Source organism: Delphinapterus leucas, chromosome 3, assembly GCF_059928025.1.
Source record: "Delphinapterus leucas isolate spDelLeu-1000000601 "Yukka" chromosome 3, BTC_Dleu_Yukka2, whole genome shotgun sequence".
Taxonomy (NCBI): domain Eukaryota; kingdom Metazoa; phylum Chordata; class Mammalia; order Artiodactyla; family Monodontidae; genus Delphinapterus; species Delphinapterus leucas.
This window is the reverse complement of record NC_143131.1, coordinates 33,716,512-33,738,462: the sequence shown is the minus strand read 5'-3', so window position 1 is coordinate 33,738,462 and position 21,951 is coordinate 33,716,512. Positions and strand designations below refer to the sequence as shown.

At 37.5% G+C, this 21,951-nt stretch overlaps 1 protein-coding gene across 8 annotated transcripts in view; it reads left to right on the top strand.

The window, feature by feature from the left end:
- Positions 1 to 21,951, top strand: part of RICTOR (RPTOR independent companion of MTOR complex 2) — a 140,487-nt gene that overhangs the window by 73,058 nt on the left and 45,478 nt on the right. For 7 of the 8 annotated variants that reach the window (XR_016392628.1, XM_089908791.1, XM_022598801.3 and 4 more), the window contains exons 8-10: positions 1,708 to 1,877; positions 14,020 to 14,087; positions 16,971 to 17,038. Coding sequence is in view for 7 of the 8 variants with exons in the window: in XM_089908791.1 (XP_089764917.1) it covers positions 1,708 to 1,877; positions 14,020 to 14,087; positions 16,971 to 17,038 (306 nt within the window). In the remaining variant the exon portion in view is untranslated. Of the gene's footprint in view, positions 1 to 1,707; positions 1,878 to 14,019; positions 14,088 to 16,970; positions 17,039 to 21,951 lie in introns of those variants that run through there. The other variant, XM_089908792.1, reaches the window with a different exon arrangement.

Genomic DNA, 21,951 nt, shown 5'->3' with positions numbered 1-21,951 from the left:
GGTTGCGTTGGGTCTTCGTTGCTGAGCGCAGGTTTTCTCTAGGTGCGACGAGCGGGGGCTACTCTTCCTTGCAGTGCGTGGGCTTCTCATTGCAGTGGCTTCTCTTGTTGCGGAGCATGGGCTCTAGGCACATGGGCTTCGGTAGTTGTGGCATGCGAGCCCAGTAGTTGTGGCTCACGGGCTCTAGAGCACAGGCTCAGTAGTTGTGGCGCACGGGCTTAGTTGCTCGGTGGCATGTGGGACCTTCCCAGACCAGGACTCGAACCCATGTCCCCTGCATTGGCAGGCGGATTCTTAACCACTGTTAAGCCACCAGGGAAGTCCACCAATCATATTCTTAATAGTGGATCTCTACAAATACTACATCATTTTAAAAGCTCTTAATTAGCATTTTAACCAGGTTAGCAAGACAAAATAATAAATGAGTTTTACATATTGGAAAGAAGGCATCATACATAGTAGATGATATATCTAGAAAACTCTGAATCAACTGAAGAACAACTTCAGTAATTCAGTACAGTGGAAACCTGAAAATATAGATTTAATCGATTTATTTTGTGTTTAAGCAATAATCAGTAAATATAATGGAAAAAAATGATACTATTTGCAAAGTAGACAAGAAAACTATATATAACAAATAAAAATAAGAAATGTGGAAGACGTGTGTGTGTGTTTAGGGGGTACTTTTCAATTTGTTTAATTGATTTTCAAGAAGGCAGAGCTAATCTATAGGTAGAAATGAGAATATTTGTTGCCTTTGTTGTGGAGGGAGACTGATTGAAAAGTGGTGTGAAGGAACTTTCTAGGATGATGAAAGTGCTATACCTTGATTGAGGTATTGGTTACAGGGGTATAGATATTGTTCAGAATTTATTGAACTGTACCATTAAAATCTGTGTATTTTACTGTAAGTAATTATACCTCAATTTAGAAAAAATGGAGAAGAAACCTAAATCTAAAGTTCAACCAGAACAAACAGGAAAAATTCAACTATGAAAAAAAAACATTTTTGAAAAAGACTAAATGGAGGAGAAGGCAAAGATTTTTTTCTCATATTTTAAAAAAGTTAAGCTGGCTTATTAAGAGAGAAAAAAATGAAAAAGAATCAAGGGTTGCAGACCCTGATACATAGAAGACTTCAGTATATCAAAAGTATGAAAATCTGTTTGGAAAGCATGCTGGGATAGTTGAATAAATATTTGGGAAAAAATGAGCTTATCAATATTAAGCCAAAGTCTGTTTCCTGACAGATTGAAAACTGAAATGTTAATCATGAACTCATTTAAAACACACACATGGGTGTGCGTGCATACAGAGAAAATGCCTGATATTTGAAGTAAGGGAGGAGTTTCTGAGCCTAAAATCTAAAGTTAAGTTACAAATCAGATAAAAGATTTGAAACAGATAAAAGGCTAATATTCCCATTATATAAAGAACTCCTTGCAATTGATAGGAAAGAAGAACCAGTCAGTAAAACATGAACAAAAGGTATGAAAAAGTTCAGAGACATTAAGAAACAAATCAGAGTTTTGGAAAGTATATTCAGTGACTCTTATTAGGTAATTTATCCACGTGTCCTTTTAAATGTCATTGACTGGAAAGTTTTTCAAGTCAGAAAGCAAATTAAGTATTAAAATCCCAGATTTCTGATTACATTTTATTAATTATCCCCTATATAATATATTAAGTTTTTCTTTTTTATTTTAGCACTTCAGAATCCAGAGGTGGTGGCCCTTCGAGGTGGACTAAACACCATCTTGAAAAATGTGATCGATTGCCAATTAAGTCGAATAAATGAGGCTCTCATTACTACAATTTTACACCTCCTTAATCATCCAAAGACCCGACAGTATGTACGAGCTGATGTAGAATTAGAGGTAGGAACTTTAATATTCTTTCTAGTTTTAAAATATGACTTTAAATACATACTCTTACTTTGAAATTTTAAAGTTAATATGCAGCACAGCATTAATTATTAAACCTAAATTAACTAATAAGCTTGGCTTATCCCAGCAGTATTTTATAGCTCATTCAATTTGGACTGAATTGAAAAAATTCTCAAGAATATTTCATCAACATGTAAAGTGAAGTTTATTTTTTTTTATAATCTATGAAAACTTGACTGAGCAAATTAGAGCACAAGTAAGGTTTCATAGACATTTACATATTTATTTAAGAAGACCATTTCTTTTTAAGGACTATAGTATGTTAATTGTGTGTGAATAGCTCCTGCTAATTATATACTATTTATTTATTAAACCATGCTAAAACTCTCTGAACTTGGAGACACTTGTTGGCAACTAAAGACCACATATAACTGAAAGAAATAGAATACATATCTTTTTTAAAATACTCTACAATTTCTTTTTTTTTTTTACTAATTCAGTTTTTTTTTTTTTTTACAGTTGGTCTAAAATAGTAAGGCTACCATATGCCCTTTTCTATAATAAGTATGTGGTAGAGGTTGGAACAGAATTATCACAAACTGTATTCTTTTTTTTTTCCCCTCATTTTTGGCCATGCCCCATGGCTTGTGGGATCTTAGTTCCCCTGACCAGGGGTTAAACCTGGGCCCTCGGCAGTAAGAGCATGGAGTCCTAACCTCTGGACCACCAGGGAGTTACCACAAAATGTACTCTTATAGTTTATTTGTGTGAATGTATTACATTGTTGTCCATTGCAGATATCATTCAGAGTAAGTTTAAACCAAGGCTTTTTTTGGGTATGAAATTATGCAAATTACAAAAGATTTATTGTTCCCTACTTTGCCTGTTTAAATCATTTTATGAAACTTGTCTTAAATGTTATAGTTCTGGTTTTATTAGGGCTACTAGAAATATTTTGAGATTATAAAATTGACATTAGCCTGTATCATTAACTAACAAATTTAGGTACAATATTCTCCTTAATAAGTGATTTTAAATACATTATTCATGGGAATCCAGTTGGAATAAGCTGGCATTTTTGATATTTTACAGTGTATTTCGATTTAACTTTTTTATTTATCAAGTGGAGAAAATGATATTTTAAGATTGGAGAGATGATTGCAATAAAGGAAGATATTGTGTATAGGCCTGGTTTTTATTCCTATATAATTGTGCAGCAGATTAGCAAAGCCTTTGTGTAAATGAAAAAAACTCAAAAAGAATATGGTAGATATTTAAGTACACGACTATATTTGCATAAGTTCTTTAAAGCCACAAATGTTCTTTTTTTCCTTAACAAGATCCCCCTAAGGTATCATAGTGATTGAGAGCATAGACTTCGGGCTATACAGATCTGGTTTTGGTTTTTTGTTCTGTATCCTACTAGCTTTATGATTTGGGGCAAGTTATTAGCCTCTCTTGGACCCATTTTTTCCTAGGTAAAATAAAAGTCATGATTTTTTACCTTAAAGAATTATTGTGAAGAATAAATACTATAATAATAGTAGTAGTAGTAATAGCAGCAACTAACACCCTTGTAAAGCTTATAATGAGTTAGGCAATATTTCCAGGTGCTTTACATATATTCATTCTAATCTACATAAATGTTTTATTTAGTACCTGGCACATAATAAGTATTCAATAAATACTGATTGCCTTGGATATTAATCATTATCATCTTCTACTTTATCATTATCTTCATCCTAGAGTCTGCTGTTACAAGAATATTGTCCTCAGTTTTATTAATTATATTTATAAATTTTCACTCTAACTTGATAACTTTGGTTTTTCTTTTCCACATACAAAGGAGCTATTTTCATTGCTACTGTCTCATTAGGCCCAAATCTTTCTTCTGTTAAAAAAAAAAAATCCCTTTCAAAATTTACCCTGGCTTCTATTTCTATAATCTGTAATATATTTTGACCTCACACAGGAAAAAAAAAAGGTACATTTAATATGATAATGTTATTAGAATAAGCAGTCAGTAAGGATTGTAAAATTGTAATTTTAATTTTTTATAGTAAAGTTTAAAAACAATGTATTTTTTAAACTTCAGAGTAGGATAGTGTAGTTCATAGCATCTGCTATGGAAAACTAGAAAAGTTGAATAATTATGGAAATCATATATTTAAAGCAGTATAGAGCTGTGAAAGCAATAAGGACCAGAGGGAGTGAAAAATCTAGAGATGCCCTTGAGGGCACTGTAGATTTAGGCCACAGGCTAGAGGTTAAGAATATGACCTAGGCCTAGGTAGAAGACCAGACTATTTGGCAAGCATATGTGTATGTGGAGTGACAAGCCTTGAGATGTGAGAAGCCCCCAGATCAAGTCTGATTTACCCTTCTAGAAGTTTGCTGAGATAAGAATCTGTGGAGAGCAGAAGTTAAAATGTTTCCACTGAGGAAAACACAGTGGAATAGGCTATGGTCTCCTGTGCATAGGACACAGAGGCCTCCCAGGAAGGGGGGTCATGGGCAGAAGTGGAAAGGCCTCTAAGAAGTAGTGAATTTACACTGATTATGTGCAGTTGCTTTTTTTCCCTGGGATGACTTACTGATCAGGACATAATTAGAAGCTGAAAATCCTGGTACGCTTTTCCTAGGACCTGAAAAATCAGAACAGCTTTTGGCAGTTATGTAGTATTCAAGTAGCAAACTGGGTATTTCATAGCTGATTTCCTGTTCTTGACATGTCCCAAATTCTGAAGTAATTGTGGATGAGTGCCTAAAGATCTAAGTTCAAAACTTATGAAGTGTGTAGAAAAAATCCCCAATATCTCACTGCTAAGGAGAAAAAAAAAAAAACTTGCTAAAGTCTCTTGAAAGTTTTGGAGATCCATACTTTAGAAACACAAGAAAACCAGAGGTACACTCAAATCTTAACAAAATTGCAGCATAGTCTCAATTTAACTCAGTTGGTGACTAGGATAAGCTCATCAGTCCCTTTAATCTACCTGACTAAAAGAGGAAAGGATAAACCGTCTCTGATGGAGATAACATCACTTGGAACCTTTAATAAAATTTACAGTGTCTGACATTCAGTCAGAAATATGATTGAGTGTCATACAAAAAGACATGACTATGTAACTGAAAACTCAGAAGAAAAGAAATTCCATAGAAGCATGTCTACAGGTGATCCAGATATTACAGCTAGAGGGAAAAGACTTTAAAACAAGCATGATTAACTTGTTAAGGAAAATGGAGAAGAAGAAAATAGATGAAATAATGGAGAATTTCACCATATAATTGCAGTGTGCAAAATGAATCAAATGGAACTAGTACAGAAAAATATAAAACCTGAAATTCTGAACTCAGTGAAATTAAAAATCCATTTTGGATGAGAAGATATCATTAGTAAATTGAAATAAAAGTCAATAAAAATATCAAGTAAAACATTGGGGGCAGGGGAAGAGAAAAGAAATGAACATAACAAAAGGGATAAAACATAATTGTTGTCTTTGGAGAAGAGAGAGAAAATGAGCAGAAGCAGATATCCAAAGAAGCAGTGGTCAAAACTTTTGTTTCTAAAACTGATGAAACTTCATAAAGCTCAGAAAACTCAAGATAATACAAAGAAAACAACATGTACACACATCATGGTAAGGTTGTCAAAAACCAAGATAAATAAAAATCTTAAAATCAGCTTGAGATAAAAGACTCTACTTTCAAAGGAACAACTCTGACAGCTGATTTCCCAACAGAAATAATGGAACCAGAAGACAGTAGAATGGCATATTTAGAGTGCAGAAAGAAAATAATGTCAACCTACCTAGAGAAAATGTCTTTCAAAAACAAAGGTAAAATAAAGATTTTATAGACTAAAGAAAAACGACCCAAAGAAATTTAAAGAAACACTATTCTTTCTTCGATTCCTTGCCTTTATGTCATGAAGACAGTAAAGCAGCCTATGGTGAGGCACACGTGGGAAGGAACTGAGACCTTGTGCCAACAATTAGCACGTTGTGAGTAAACCATCTTGAAGCAGATTCTACAGCTTCAGTCAAGTCTTGAGATGACTGCAGCCCTGATCAATATTTTGACTACAATTTTATGAGGCACCCTGAGCCATAACTGCACAATTAAACTCTTCTAGATTCCTGACTCGCAGAAATATTGTGAGATAATAAATATTTATTGTTTTTTAAAAAATGAGACAGAGTACAGGAAGATGGCGGAAGAGTAAAACATGGAGATCACCTTCCTCCGCACAGATACACCATAAATATATCTACACGTGGAACAACTCCTACAGAACACCTACTGAACGCGGGCAGAAGACCTCAGGCCTCCCAAAAGGCAAGAAACTCCCCACGTACCTGGGTAGGGCAAAAGAAAAAAGAATAAACAGAGACAAAAGAATTGGGACGGGACCTGCACCAGTGGGAGGGAGCTGTGAAGGAGGAAAAGTTTCCACACACTAGGAAGCCCCTTCGCGGGCGGAGACTGTATGTGGCGGAGGCAGGGAGCTTCAGGGCCGCGGAGGACAGCACAGCAACAGGGGTGCGGAGGGCAAAGCTGAGAGATTCCCGCACAGAGGATTGGTGCCGACCGGCACTCACCAGCCCGAGAGGCTTGTCTGCTCACCCGCCGGGGCGGGCGGGGCTGGGAGCTGAGGCTCGGGCTTTGGTCGGAGCGCAGGGAGAGGACTGGGGTTGGTGGCGTGAACAGAGCCTGCAGGGGGTTAGTGCACCACGGCTAGTCAGGAGGGAGTCCGGGAAAATGTCTGGACGTGCCGAAGAGGCAAGAGACTTTTTCTTCCCTCTTTGTTTCCTGGTGCGCGAGGAGAGGGGATTAAGAGCGCTGCTTAAAGGAGCTCCAGAGACAGGCGCGAGCCGCGGTTAGCAGCGCGGACCCCAGAGACGGGCATGAGACGCTAAGTCTGCTGCTGCCGCCAACAAGAAGCCTGTGTGCGAGCACAGGTCACTCTCCACACCTCCCTTCCGGGGAGCCTGTGCAGCCTGCCACTGCCAGGGTCCCGGGATCCAGGGACAAATTCCCTGGGAGAACTCACGGCGTGCCTCAGGCTGGTGCAACGTCCCGCTGGCCTCTGCCACTGCAGGCAGGCCCCGCATCCGCACCCTTCCCTCCACCCGGCCTGAGTGAGCCAGGGCCCCCGAAGCAGCTGCTCCTTTAACCCCGTCCTGTCTGAGTGAAGAACAGATGCGTTCCGGCAACCTACATGCAGAGGCAGGGCCAAACCCAAAGCTGAACCCTGGGAGCTGTACAAACAAAGAAGAGAAAGGGAGATCTCTCCCAGCAGCCTCAGAAGCAGCAGATTAAAGCTCCACAATCAACTTGATGTACCCTGCATCTGTGGAATATATGAATAGGCAACGAATCATCCCAAATTGAGGAGGTGGACTTTGAGAGCAAGATATATTATTTTTCCCCCTTTTTCCTCTTTTTGTGAGTGTGTATGTGCATGCTTCTGTGTTAGATTTTGTCTGTGTAGCCTTGCTTTCCCCAGTTGTCCTAGGGTTCTATCCTTTTTTTTTTCTTTCTAAAAACATTTTTTTCTTAATAATTATTTTTTATTTTAATAGCTTTATTTTATCCTCTTTCTTTCTCTTTCTCTTTCTTTTCTTTCTTTCTTTCTTTCTTTCTTTCTTTCTTTCTTTCTCTCTCTTTCTCTTTCTCTCTCTCTCTCTCTCTCTCTCTCTCTCTCTCTCTCTCTCTCTCTCTCTCTCTCTCTCTCTCTCTTTCTTCTCCCTTTTATTCTGAGCCGTGTGGATGAAAGGCTCTTGGTGCTGCAGCCAGGAGTCAGTGCTGTGCCTCTGAAGTGGGAGAGCCAACTTCAGGACACTGGACCACAAGAGACCTCCCAGCTCCACATAATATCAAACGGTGAAAATCTCCCAGAGATCTCCATCTCAACACCAGCACCCAGCTTCACTCAACGACGAGCGAGCTACAGTGCTGGACACCCTATGCCCAACAACTAACAAGACAGGAACACAACCCCACCCATTAGCAGAGAGGCTGCCTAAAATCATAAGTCCACAGACACCCCAAAACACGCCACCAGACGTGAACCTGCCCACCAGAAAGACAAGATCCAGCCTCATCCACCAGAACACAGGCACTAGTCCCCTCCACTAGGAAGCCTACACAACCCACTGAACCAACTTTAGCCACTGGGGACAGACACCAAAAACAACGGGAACTACGAACCTGCAGCCTGCAAAAAGGAGACCCCAAACACAGTAAGATAAGCAAAATGAGAAGACAGAAAAACACACAGCAGATGAAGGAGCAAGATAAAAACCCACCAGACCTAACAAATGAAGAGGAAATAGGCAGTCTAACTGAAAAAGAATTCAGAATAATGATAGTAAAGATGATCCAAAATCTTGGAAACAGAATAGAGAAAATGCAAGAAACATTTAACAAGGACCTAGAAGAATGACAGATGAAACAGGCAACGATGAACAACACAATAAATTAAATTAAAAATACTCTAGATGGGAAAAATAGCAGAATAACTGAAGCAGAAGAACGGGCACGTGACCTGGAAGATAAAACAGTGGAAATAACTACTGCAGAGCAGAATAAAGAAAAAAGAATGGAAAGAACAGAGGACAGTCTCAGAGACCTCTGGGACAACATAAAACGTACCAACATTCGAATTATAGGGGTTCCAGAAGAAGAAGAGAAAAAGAAAGGGACTGAGAAAATATTTGAAGAGATTATAGTTGAGAACTTCCCTAATATGGGAAAGGAAATAGTTAATCAAGTCCAGGAAGCACAGAGAGTCCCATACAGGATAAATCCAAGGAGAAACACACCAAGACACATATTAATCAAACTGTTAGAAGTTAAATACAAAGAAAACATATTAAAAGCAGCAAGGGAAAACAACAAATAACACACAAGGGAATCCCCATAAGGTTAACAGCTGATCTTTCAGCAGAAACTCTGCAAGCCAGAAGGGACTGGCAGGACATATTTAAAGTGATGAAGGAGAAAAACCTGCAACCAAGATTACTCTACCCAGCAAGGATCTCATTCAGATTTGATGGAGAAATTAAAACCTTTACAGAGAAGCAAAAGCTGAGAGGGTCCAGCACCACCAAACCAGCTTTACAACAAATACTAAAGGATGTTCTCTAGTAGGCAAGAAACACAAGAGAAGGAAAAGACCCACAATAACAAACCCAAAATAATTAAGAAAATGGGAATAGGAACATACATATCAATAATTACCTTAAATGTAAATGGATTAAATGCCCCCACCAAAAGACACAGACTGGCTGAATGGATACAAAAACAAGACCCATATATATGCTGTCTACAAGAGACCCACTTCAGACCTAGAGACACATACAGACTGAAAGTAAGGGTATGGAAAAAGATACTCCATGCAAATGGAAACCAAAAGAAAGCTGGAGTAGCAATTCTCATATCAGACAAAATAGACTTTAAAATAAAGAGTATTACGAGAGACAAAGGAGAAGACTACATAATGATCAAGGGATCGATCCAAGAAGAAGATATAACAATTGTAAATATTTACGCACTCAACATAGGATCCCCTCTATACATAAGGCAAATACTAACAGCCATAAAAGGGGAAATCGACACTAACACATTCATAGTAGGGGACTTTAACACCCCACTTTCACCAATGGACCGATCATCCAAAATGAAAATAAGGAAACACAAGCTTTAAATGATACATTAAACTAGATGGACTTAATTGATATTTATAGGACATTCCATCCAAAAAACAACAGAATACACATTTTTCTCAAGTGCTCATGGAACATTCTCCAGGATAGATCATATCTTGGGTCACAAATCAAGCCTTGGTAAATTTTAGAAAATTGAAATTGTATCAGGTATCTTTTCCGACCACAGCACTATGAAACTAGATATCAATTACAGGAAAAGATCTGTAAAAAGTACAAACGCATGGAGGCTAAATAATACACTACTTAATAACGAAGTGATCACTGAAGAAATGAAAGAGGAAATTAAAAAATGCCTAGAAACAAATGGCAATGGAGACACGACAACCCAAAACCTATGGGGTGCAGCAAAAGCAGTTTTAAGAGGGAAGTTTATAGCAATACAATCCTACGTTCCGAAACATCCCGAATATACAACCTAACCTTGCACCTAAGCAATTAGAGACGGAAGAACAAAAATACCCCAATGTTAGCAGAATGAAAGAAATCATAAAGATCAGATCAGAAATAAATGAAAAAGAAATGAAGGAAACGATAGCTAAGATCAATAAAGCTAGAAGCTGGTTCTTTGAGAAGATAAACACAATTGATAAACTATTAGCCAGACTCATCAAGAAAAAAAGGGAGAAGACTCAAATCAATAGAATTAGAAATGAAAAAGGAGAAGTAACAGCTGACACTGCAGAAATACAAAAGATCATGAGAGATTACTATAAGCAACTCCATGCCAATAAAATGGACAACCTGGAAGAAATGGACAAATTCTTAGAAATGCACAATGTACCGATACTGAATCAGGAAGAAATAGAAAATATGAACAGACCAATCACAAGCACTGAAATTGAAAGTGTGATTAAAAATTTTCCAACAAACAAAAGCCCAGGACCAGAAGGCTTCCCAGGCGAATTCTATCAAATATTTAAAGAAGAGTTAACACCTATCCTTCTCAAACTCTTCCAAAATATAGCAGAGGGAGGAACACTCCCAAACTCATTCTACGAGGCCACCATTACCCTGATACGAAAACCAGACAAGGATGTCACAAAGAAAGAAAACTACAGACCAATATCACTGATGAACATAGATGCAAAGATCCTCAACAAAATACTAGCAAACAGAATCCAACAGCACATTAAAAGGATCATACACCACGATCAAGTGGGGTTTATTCCAGGAATGCAAGGATTCTTCAATATACGCAAGTCAATCACTATGATACACCATAGTAACAAATTGAAGGAGAAAAACCATATGATCATCTCAGTAGATGCAGGGGAAGCTTCCGACAAAATTCAACACCCATTTATGATAAAAGTCCTGCAGAAAGTAGGCATAGAGGGAGCTTTCCTCAACATAATAAAGGCAGTATATGACAAACTCACAGCCAATATCGTCCTCAATGGTGAAAAACTGAAAGCATTTCCAGTAAGAACAGGAACAAGACAAGGTTGCCCACTCTCACGACTCTTATTCAACATAGTTTTGGAAGTTTTAGCCACAGCAATCAGAGAAGAAAAGGAAATGAAAGGAATCCAAATGGGAAAAGAAGAAGTAAAGCTGTCACTGTTTGCAGATGACATGATACTATACATAGAGAATCCTAAAGATGCTACCAGAAAACTACTAGAGCTAATCAATGAATTTGGTAAAGTAGCAGGATACAAAATTAATGCACAGAAATCACTTGCATTCCTATACACTAATGATGAAAATCTGAAAGTGAAATCAAGAAAACACTCCCATTTACCATTGCAACAAAAAGAATAAAATATCTAGGAATAAACCTACCTAAGGAGACAAGCGACCTGTATGCAGAAAATTATAAGACACTGATGAAAGAAATTAAAGATGATACAAATAGATGGAGAGATACACCATATTCTTGGATTGGAAGAGTCAACATTGTGAAAATGACTCTACTACCCAAAGCAATCTACAGATTCAATGCAATCCCTATCAAAGTACCACTGGCATTTTTCACAGAAGTAGAAAAATAAATTTCACAGTTTTTATGGAAACACAAAAGATCCCGAATAGCCAAAGCAATCTTGAGAACGAAAAACAGAGCTTGAGGAATCAGGCTCCCTGACTTCAGACTATACTACAAAGCTACAGGAATGAAGACATAATGGTACTGGCACAAAAACAGAAATATAGATCAATGGAACAGGATAGAAAGCCCAGAGATAAACCCACGCACATATGGTCACCTTATCTTTGATAAAGGGAGGCAGGAATGTACAGTGGAGAAAGGACAGCCTCTTCAATAAGTGGTGCTGGGAAAACTGGACAGGTACATGTAAAAGTATGAGATAAGATCACTCCCTAACACCACATGGAAAAATAAGCTCAAAATGGATTAAAGACCTAAATGTAAGGCCAGAAACTATCAAACTCTTAGAGGAAAACATAGGCAGAACACTCTATGACATAAATCACAGCAAGATCCTCTTTGACTGACCTCCTAGAGAAATGGAGATAAAACCAAAAATAAACAAATGGGACCTAATGAAACTTAAAAGCTTTTGCACAGCAAAGGAAACCATAAACAAGACCAAAAGACAACCCTCAGAACGGGAGAAAATATTTGCAAATGAAGCAACTGACAAAGGATTAATCTCCAAATTTGCAAGCAGCTCATGCAACTCAGTAACAAAAAACCAAACAACCCAATCCAAAAATGGGCAGGAGACCTAAATAGACGTTTCTCCAAAGAAGATATACAGACTGACAACAAACACATGAAAGAATGCTCATCATCATTAATCATTAGAGAAATGCAAATCAAAACTACAATGAGATATCATCTCACACCAGTCAGAATGCAAAAAATCTAGAAACAATAAATGCTGGAGAGGGTGTGGAGAAAAGGGAACACTCTTGCACTGCTGGTGGGAATGTGAATTGGTACAGCCACTATGGAGAACAGTATGGAGGTTCCTTAAAAAACTGCAAATAGAACTACTATATGACCCAGGAATCCCACTGCTGGGCATATATCCCGAGAAAACCACAATTCAAAAAGAGTCATGTACCAAGATGTTCATTGCAGCTCTATTTACAATAGCCAGGAGATGGAAACAACCTAAGTGTCCATCATTGGATGAATGGATAAAGAAGATGTGGCACATATATACAATGGAATATTACTCAGCCATGAAAAGAAACAAAATTGAGCTATTTGTAATGAGGTGGATAGACCTAGAGTCTGTTATACAGAGCGAAGTAAGTCAGAAAGAGAAAGACAAATACCATATGCTAACACATATATATGGAATTTAAGCAAAAAAATGTCATGAAGAACCTAGGGGTAAGACAGGAATAAAGACACAGACCTACTAGAGAATGGACTTGAGGATATGGGGAAGGGGAAGGGTAAGCTGTGACAAAGTGAGAGAGTGGCATGGATATATATACACTACCAAACATAAAATAGAAAGCTAGTGGGAAGCAGCCGCATAGCACAGGGAGATCAACTCGGTGCTTTGTGACCACCTAGAGGGGTGGCAGGGAGGGACACGCAAGAGGGAAGAGATATGGGAACATATGTGTATGTATAACTGATTCACTTTGTTATAAAGCAGAAACTAACACACCATTGTAAAGCAATTATACTCCAATAAAGATAATAAAAAGAAAATGAGACAGACTCAAAGGAAGGTTAAAGTGAATCCTTAAAAGGAAAATGACCCGAGACAAACAAGGAAATGCAGGAAGGAATGAAGCGTGGCAAAAAACGTACACATGACAAAATATAAAAGACTACTGATTGTCTAAAACAATATTTGTAATGTCTTAGGTATTTTAAATCATTTTAAAATTAAAATTCAGGCCACAGTAATGCAGTCAGCACAAGGCTGGGCCAGGGGGGTTGGTAAATGAGATACAGTGGTTTAAGTTCTAAAATGAGTGAGCCTAACAGGGTTGCTATATACAAGGGCAATACACAAAAATAATTTGGATTTCCTTATACTAGTAACAAAATGAACATAATTTATAAAGTAAAAATAATTAAATAATGTTCAAAAATAGGCAAAACAAGTCATAGTGTTAGAAATCAGGATAGTAGTCCTGTGGTGAGAACGAAGGGGAGAATAAGGAGGCTTTGAGGATTATAGGGAACGTGCTTAGTTTGAGAAAATCCATCAAACCTCACATTCATGATTTGTGCACTGCTTAATATGTATGTTAAACGTCAGTTTAGAAGTTCAGAAATTCAGTTTGTACATTTAAAAAAATCACTCAAATATATTCCTTGATGATGAGTTTGAAGAAATAAGTCTCTCAAGCAGTGTACCAGTTAGAGATACAGAGAAGTGGAATTAATTTTAGCTTGTTACAGGAAGAATACATTTTATAATAAGGACTCTTTTTCTTCTTCTTTTTTTCCCTTTTCTTTTTATTAGCGAATTTTAGCACCCTATACTGATTTTCACTACAGACATAGTCCAGATACAGCTGAAGGACAGCTTAAGTAAGTACCATGCGTGTTACTGTTAAAACTTTTAGATTTGCCTGATTGTACATAGAGCCAGAGAAAAATGAGTTTAAGTAAATTTCCTATTTCATGGAGTTATAGTTCTCTCATAATTAGCTGTGGTTTAAAAAATTAAAAGTAAGCATCGGGATATTTAAAGACTTGGAATTAGTTTCTTATTTTAAAAAATGTAAGATAGGTAGGAGTAGAAACCTAGATCTTTAATAATTTTTCTATTGTACATGTTTTTAGCGCAATTACATTGAGAGACTAAAGGAATTAATTGTGAGTAGAATGAAGAGTGGCCTAAATTGAGTAAGCAGAAAAATATACTGTGTAGAATTTTGAGAGTAAGGTTCATAGGGAAGTAAGAGGAGATAAAGATTATTTTCTAGAAATGAGGCAGGATAATTTTCAATTTTTCTGGAGAGAAATGAACATGTTCACTAGGTATTCTGGAATAACTATTTAAATTGATTTATAGATCAAATAATGAACTTGTCTGTGAAGATTTTGCCGCTGACACAGTTCCAATAAATATGCTATCAGGTGTAGCATAGTAGGATTGTTGGATTGTAGACACACTTATTTTGAGAGATAGTATGTTTTAAAAATTCCTCACTAAGTTTGGGAACATTGTGAAATGGGCATATTTTTGTTGTTTTTCTTTTTTCTCTTGAATTAAAAATAGTGGTTTCATATCTTTAATCACCTCCATCACTGTGGACTCATTGCATGCTAACATATCATGACCTGAGCTAAGAAATTAGAATAGTCGCTCTCTGTTTAAGACTTCTCAGACCTTATTCTTGCTAACTAAGTTATGAATTGGGATTCTTAAGCCCCTTTCTTGGCTTCTCCTATCACACTTGGGCATGCTCTTTATTGATAAAGAATGTATGCATTTTCTATTGCTGCATGACAAATGACTACAAATATAGCAGCTTAAAATAACATCAGTTTATTAGTTCACAATTCAGTAGGTCAGAGGTCTGGCATGGTTCTTATCTGGAAGTTCTGGTGAAGAAGCCATTTATTTCTAGGCTCACTCAGATTGTTGGCAGAATTCACTTCCTTGCTATTGTACAACTGAAGTTCCTGTTTTCTTGCTGACTGTCAACTGGGGCCTACTCTCAGCTTCTAATGGCCACCCTCTTTTCCTGGCACATGGTACTCTCCATCTTCAAACACAGCAGGAATTCCTTGAATCTTTGTGCTTTGAATCTCTCTGACCTTTTTCTTCTGCCTCCAGCTAGAGAAAGCTCTCCAGTTCGATCAAGTCTACCAGATGATCTCCCTATCTTAAGGTCTGCCGGGCTATATAACATAAACATAATCACAGTCATGGCAATGATATCATATTCACAGGGACCCAGGGATTAAGACCTAGAATCTTGAGAGGATAGGGGCATTTTTAGAATTCTGCCTACCAGAATAAGCAAGAGACGAACCTGGATATTTTTTAGAGTTGAGGAGGGGGGAGTACATTCCACCAAAATCCTTTCTTTTCTGTTTGGTTCAATACTTTGCTTTCCTTAAGTTTCTGGAGTATGGGCAGTTTCTGGAGCATGAGTACATTATAGCTAGGGAATAAGGAAATGGGTGGTTTTTTTTTTTTTTTTTTTAACAATACTACTAATTTATCAAATAGGTTAGAGATTGGATTACCAGGCAATCAGTATAAGTATGTCACAAACATTTTTAAGAGAAGGAGCACCAAAAGCTTAATCACACAGTTGTCTGATTCTCATTTCTTCCACCAACCCCCCTCCCCATTTTAGTTTCTGTTATAGTGTCATGTTGATTAGTACCACAGAGCTTAGTGTGGTTGGTTTGTATGTGTGGGGGATGTTTTTAACTTTCATTTCTCTTTTGTAAACTATCTGCTTGCTTACCATTCTTTAATTTGATTTTCTGTCATTGTTCTTTATCCCTTCTGTTTTTTTCTTTCCCAGTTCTCTGGATTTCTGTATTCTCACAACTGTTAAGAACTTTAACATTAGGGAAATAAAAAAGATGGCACAGAAAAAAAAATGGACTGTTTACAGGGTAGAGATGGTTGAGGTGGCATAAATAAAGAGTACAAGGTTGCTATTAAGTATTAAAACTGGCCGTAGACCATATATGGAATATGTTTAACAATGTAAGTAATACTGTTGGTTAATTAATTGTCATAAACTATTACGTAGAAGGGAACAAGTGAGATGATTGGATACCAGTTATAAAAGAAGAAAGTAGCTGGTAGTAGGCCCCAGCTGACAGAAAGAAAACAGAAACCTCAGTTGAATAACACCAAGGAAGTGAATTCTGCCAACAACCTGAATGAGCTTAGAAATGGATCAATAATAATATCTAGTTATTTAATAATACCTCAGTGAATATCTGAGTTGTTGAGCTTGCTTGGTAGAAATGCTCAAATAAATTTGGGACAAGATTTTTGAAGTAAAGAGAATACATGTGGTAAAAGTAAGAGGTTTATGTGGTAATTTTCTTTGCTAAGGGGCAGTATTTTGACAGAGATGCTTATTAAGCAGGCTGGTGTTGTCTCTAATGCTCAATTAAAGGTGTTAATGAGCTACCTAAGAATAGTTTTCAGAAAGAGCAGGAAAAGTAGAACTCAGTGGGAAAGCGGAATTTATAATTTGTTTTAAAAGATGTTGTGAATTTTAAATGGGGGGACGTGTGATCAGTACATAATTGGGTAATTTGCTTTGAGGTAGATCTGATCTTTATTTTCTTTTAATATATTGTTGAATTTCCTATGTAAATATTTAAATGTTAAGTAATGATAGCTCTTATTCTGATATAGTGGTAGGAAAAACTCACTTTTTATTTTAACATTTAATTTCTTTGACCCCCCCCCCCCACCTCACCCAACAGAGAAGACAGAGAAGCAAGGTTTCTAGCAAGTAAAATGGGAATCATAGCAACATTCCGGTCATGGGCAGGTAAGTTCCTCTGTGCTGCTTTATAACATCCAATAAGAAAAGCTTGGCTATTTTTTCAAATGTTAAATTATTATTGTAGCATCTGCTTTAGATGTTAACCTAGTCTTTCTTTATATGTTATCATTAGAACCAAGAGGGGTTTGTACACAAGTCTTAAAATTGACCATTTGTAAGTCAATATGCTAATGATAACCTGGGCATTAAAATAAACTTAAACAAGATCTATAGCAAAAAAAATTTTTAAGAGTGTTAGTTGAATATGTAACTAAAGTTTGTTCCTAAAAATGTAATGTAGAATGTCATAAATACCAAATAAGCAAGATAGGCCATTAGTAATCCCAAATTACATTCTTTTTCATTATGGTTTATTACAGGATGTTGAATGTAGTTCCCTGTACTATACAGTAGGACCTTGTTGTTTATTTTATATATAGTAGTGTGTATCTGTAAATCCCAAACTCCTAATTTATCACTCCCCCACTCCCTTTCTCCTTTGATAACCATAAGTTTGTTTTCCCTGTCTGTGAGTCTGTTTCTGTTTCACAAATAAGTCCATTTGTATCATATTTTAGATTCCACATATAAGTGATATTGTATGGTATTTGTCTTTCTGTCTGACTTACTTCACTTAGTATGATGATAATCTCTAGGTCCATCATGTTGCTGCATATGGCATTATTTCATTCTTTTTTATGGCTGAGTAATATTTCATTGTGTGTGTGTGTGTGTGTGTGTGTGTGTGTGTGTGTATCTCACATCTTTATCCATTCATCTGTTGATGGACATTTAGATTGCTTCCATGTCTTGGCTATTGTAAATAGTGCTTCAGTGAACATTGGGGTGCATGCATCTTTTATTTATTTAAATTTATTTATTTTCATGTTTTCTTTTTTTGAATTTTATTTTTTTTTTTATATAGCAGGTTCTTATTAGTTATCTATTTTATACATATTAGTGTATATATGTCAGTCCCTCTCGCAATTCATCCCCTCCCCGCCCCACTTTTCCCCCCCTTGGTATCCGTACGTTTGTTCTCTACATCTGTGTCTCTATTTCTGCCTTGCAAACTGGTTCATCTGTACCATTTTTCTAGATTCCACATATATGCGTTAATATACAATGTTTGTTTTTCTCTTTCTGACTTACTTCACTCTGTATGACAGTCTGCATGTATCTTTTCAAATTAGAGTTTTCTCTGGTTATATACCCAGGCATGGGATTGCAGGATCATGTGGTAACTCTATTTTTAGTTTTTCAAAAAACCTCCATACTGTTTTCCATAACGGCTGCACCAATTTACATTCCCACAAACAGTGTAGGAGGGTTCCTATTTCTCCACAACCTCTCCAGCATTTATTATTTGTAGACTTTTTAATGATGGCCATTTTGACTGGTGTGGGGTGATACCTCATTGTAGTTTTGATTTGCATTTCTCTAATAATTAGTGATGTTGAACATCTTTTCATTTGCCTATTGGCCATCTGTATGTCTTCTTGGGAGAAATGTCTATTTAGGTCTTCTGTCCAGTTTTTGATTGGGTTGCTTGTTTTTTTGTTATGAGTTGTATGAGCTGTTTGTATATTTTAGAAATTAATCCCTTGTTGGTTGCCTAATTTGCAAATATTTTCTCCCACTCCATAGGTTGTCTTTTCATTTTGTTTATGGTTTCCTTTGCTGTGCAAAAGCTTATAAGTTTCATTAGGTCCCATTTGTTTATTTTTTCTTTTCTTTTTTTTAAATTTTTATTGGAGAATAGTTGATTTACAGTATTGCATTAGTTTCAGGTGTACAGCAAAGTGAATCAGCTATACATATATCCACTTTTTTTTTTTTTTTTTTTTTTGCGGTACACGGGCCTCTCACTGTTGTGGCCTCTCCCGTTGCGGAGCACAGGCTCCGGACATGCAGGCTCAGCGACCATGGCTCACGGGCCCAGCTGCTCCGCGGCATGTGGGATCTTCCCGGACTGGGGCACGAACCCGTGTCCCCTGCATCGGCAGGCGGACTCTCAACCACTGCGCCACCAGGGAAGCCCTTTTTTTTTTTTTTTTAGATTCTTTTCCCATGTAGGCAATTACAGAGTATTGAGTAGAATTCCCTGTGCTATATGGCAGATTATTATTAGTTATGTATTTTATATGTAGTTGTGTGTATATGTCGGTCCCAATCTCCCAGTTTATCCCTCCCCCACTCTTATCCCCTTGTAACCGTAAGTTTGTTTCCTACATCCATGACTCTACTTCTGTTTTTGTAAGTTCATTTGTAACCCCCCTTTTTTTTCTAGATTCCACATATAAGCGATATCATATATTTGTCTTTCTGTGTCTGACTTACTTCACTCAGTATGATAATCTCTGGATTCATCCCTGTTGCTGCAAATGGCATTACTTTGTTCTTTTTTTATTGCCGGTAATATTCCACTGTATATATGTACCATGTTTTCTTTATCCATTCCTCTGTTGTTGGACATTTAGGTTGCTTCCATGTTCTGGCTATTGGAAATAGTGCTGCAGTGAACATTGGGGTGCATTCTTTTACACTAACAATGAAAGATCAGAAAGAGAAATTAAGGAAACAATCCCATTTACCATCGCAACATAAAGAATAAAATACCTAAGAATAAACCTACCTAAAGAGGCAAAAGACCTGTACTCAGAAAACTGTAAGATATTGATGAAAGAAATCAAAGACGACACAAACAGATGGGAAGATATACCATGTTCTTGGATTGGAAGAATCAATATTGTGAAAATAACTATACTCCCCAAAGCAATCTACAGATTCAGTGCAATCCCTGTCAGATTACCAGTGACATTTTTCATGTAACTAGAACACAAAATCCATATGAAAACATAAAAGACCCGAATAGCCAAAGCAATCTTGAGAAAGAAAAATGGAGCTGGAGGAGTCAGGCTCCCCGACTTCAGACTATACTACAAAGCTACAGTCATCAAAACAGTATGGGACTGGCATAAAAACAGACATATAGATCAATGGAACAGGATAGAAAGCCCAGAAATAAACCCACTCACCTATGGTCAATTAATCTATGACAAAGGAGGCAAGACTATACAATGGAGACAAGACAGTCTCTTCAATAAGTGGTGCTGGGAAAACTGGACAGCTACCTGTAAAAGAATGAAATTAGAACACTCCCTAACACCATACACAAAAATAAACTCCAGATGGATTAAAGACTTAAATGTAATGCTGGACACTATAAAACTCTTAGAGGAAAGCATAGGCAGAACACTCTTTGACATAAATCACAGCAAGATCTTTTTTGATCCACCTCCTAGAGTAATGAAAATAAAAACAAAAAAAAATGCGATCTAATTAAACTTAAAAGTGCACAGCAAAGGAAACCATAAACAAAACAAAAAGACAACCCTCAAAATGGGGGAAGATATTTGCAAATGAAGCAAACGACAAGGGATTAATCTCCAAAATATATAAACAGCTCATGCAGTTCAGTATCAGAAAACCAGATAACCCAATCAGAAAATGGGCAAAAGATCTAAATAGACATTTCTCTGAAGAAGGCATACAGATGACCAAAAAGCACATGAAAAGATGCTCAATATCACTAATTACTGGAGAAATGCAAATCAGAACTACAGTGAGGTATCACCTCACACCGATCAGAATAGCCCTCATTAAAAAGTCTACAAATAGGGCTTCCCTGGTGGCGCAGTGGCTGGGAGTCCGCCTGCCAGTGCAGGGGACGTGGGTTCGGGCCCTGGTCCAGGAGGATCCCACATGCCGTGGAGCAACTGAGCCCGTGTGCCACGGCTACTGAGCCTGCGCTCTAGAGCCCGCGAGCCACGACTCCTGAAGCCCGCGCGCCTGGAGCCAGTGCTCTGCAACTAGAGAGGCCACCGCGATGAGAAGCCCTTGCACCGCAACGAAGAGCAGCCCCCGCTCGCCGCAACTAGAGAAGGCCCGCGCGCAGCAATGAAGACCCAACGCAGCCAAAAATAAATAAATAAATAAATAAAATTAAAAAAAAAAAGTCTACAGATAATAAAGGCTAGAGAGAGTGTGGAGAAAAGGGAACCCTCTTGCACTGTTGGTGGGAATGTAAATTGGTACAGCCACTGTGGAGAATGGTATGGAGGTTCCTTAAAAAACTAAAAATAGAACTACCATATGACCCAGCAATCCCATTCCTGGGCATATACCCGGAGAAAACCATATTTTTGCTTTTATTTCTATTGCCTAGTAGTCCAATATTTCTTGAAAAGAGGGATTATACATGTTTTACCTTTCCATGGAATAAAAAGCAAACATTTTTCTTAAAATAATACCAGCACTAAATGTGTTATTTTGTATTAATGATTACCTCTTCTTTTTTTAAAAAAAATTTATTATTTAATTTTTGGCTGCATTGTCTTCGTTGCTGCATGCAGGTTTTCTCTAGTTGTGGCGAGCAGGGGCTACTCTTTGTTGTAGTGCACGGGCTTCTCATTGTGGTGGCTTCTTTCGTTGCAGAGCACGGGCTCTAGGCGCACAGGCCTCAGTAGTTGTGGCACATGGGCTCAGTAGTTGTGGCTTGTGGGCTGTAGAGCGCAGGCTCAGTAGTTGTGGTGCATGGGCTTAGTTGCTACGCAGCGTGGGGGATCTTCCCAGACCAGGGCTCGAACCCGTGTCCCCTGCTTTGGCAGGTGGATTCTTAACCACTTCACCACAAGGGAAGCCAACCTTTTCCTTCTTGACTTTGCAGAATAATTTAAGGGATAGCATACAAAGGAGTATAGCAATAAATAGAACAGGAAAATTTACTTGAACATTTCTGTATACTTAAGTAACCAGTTAACATCTTTTCCATAAAAATGACTATCGCAGCCATAGACTATCCCAGCCCTAGCCAATATATGTACAAGGACTTCCTCTGGCCTCTCACATTTTGGTAA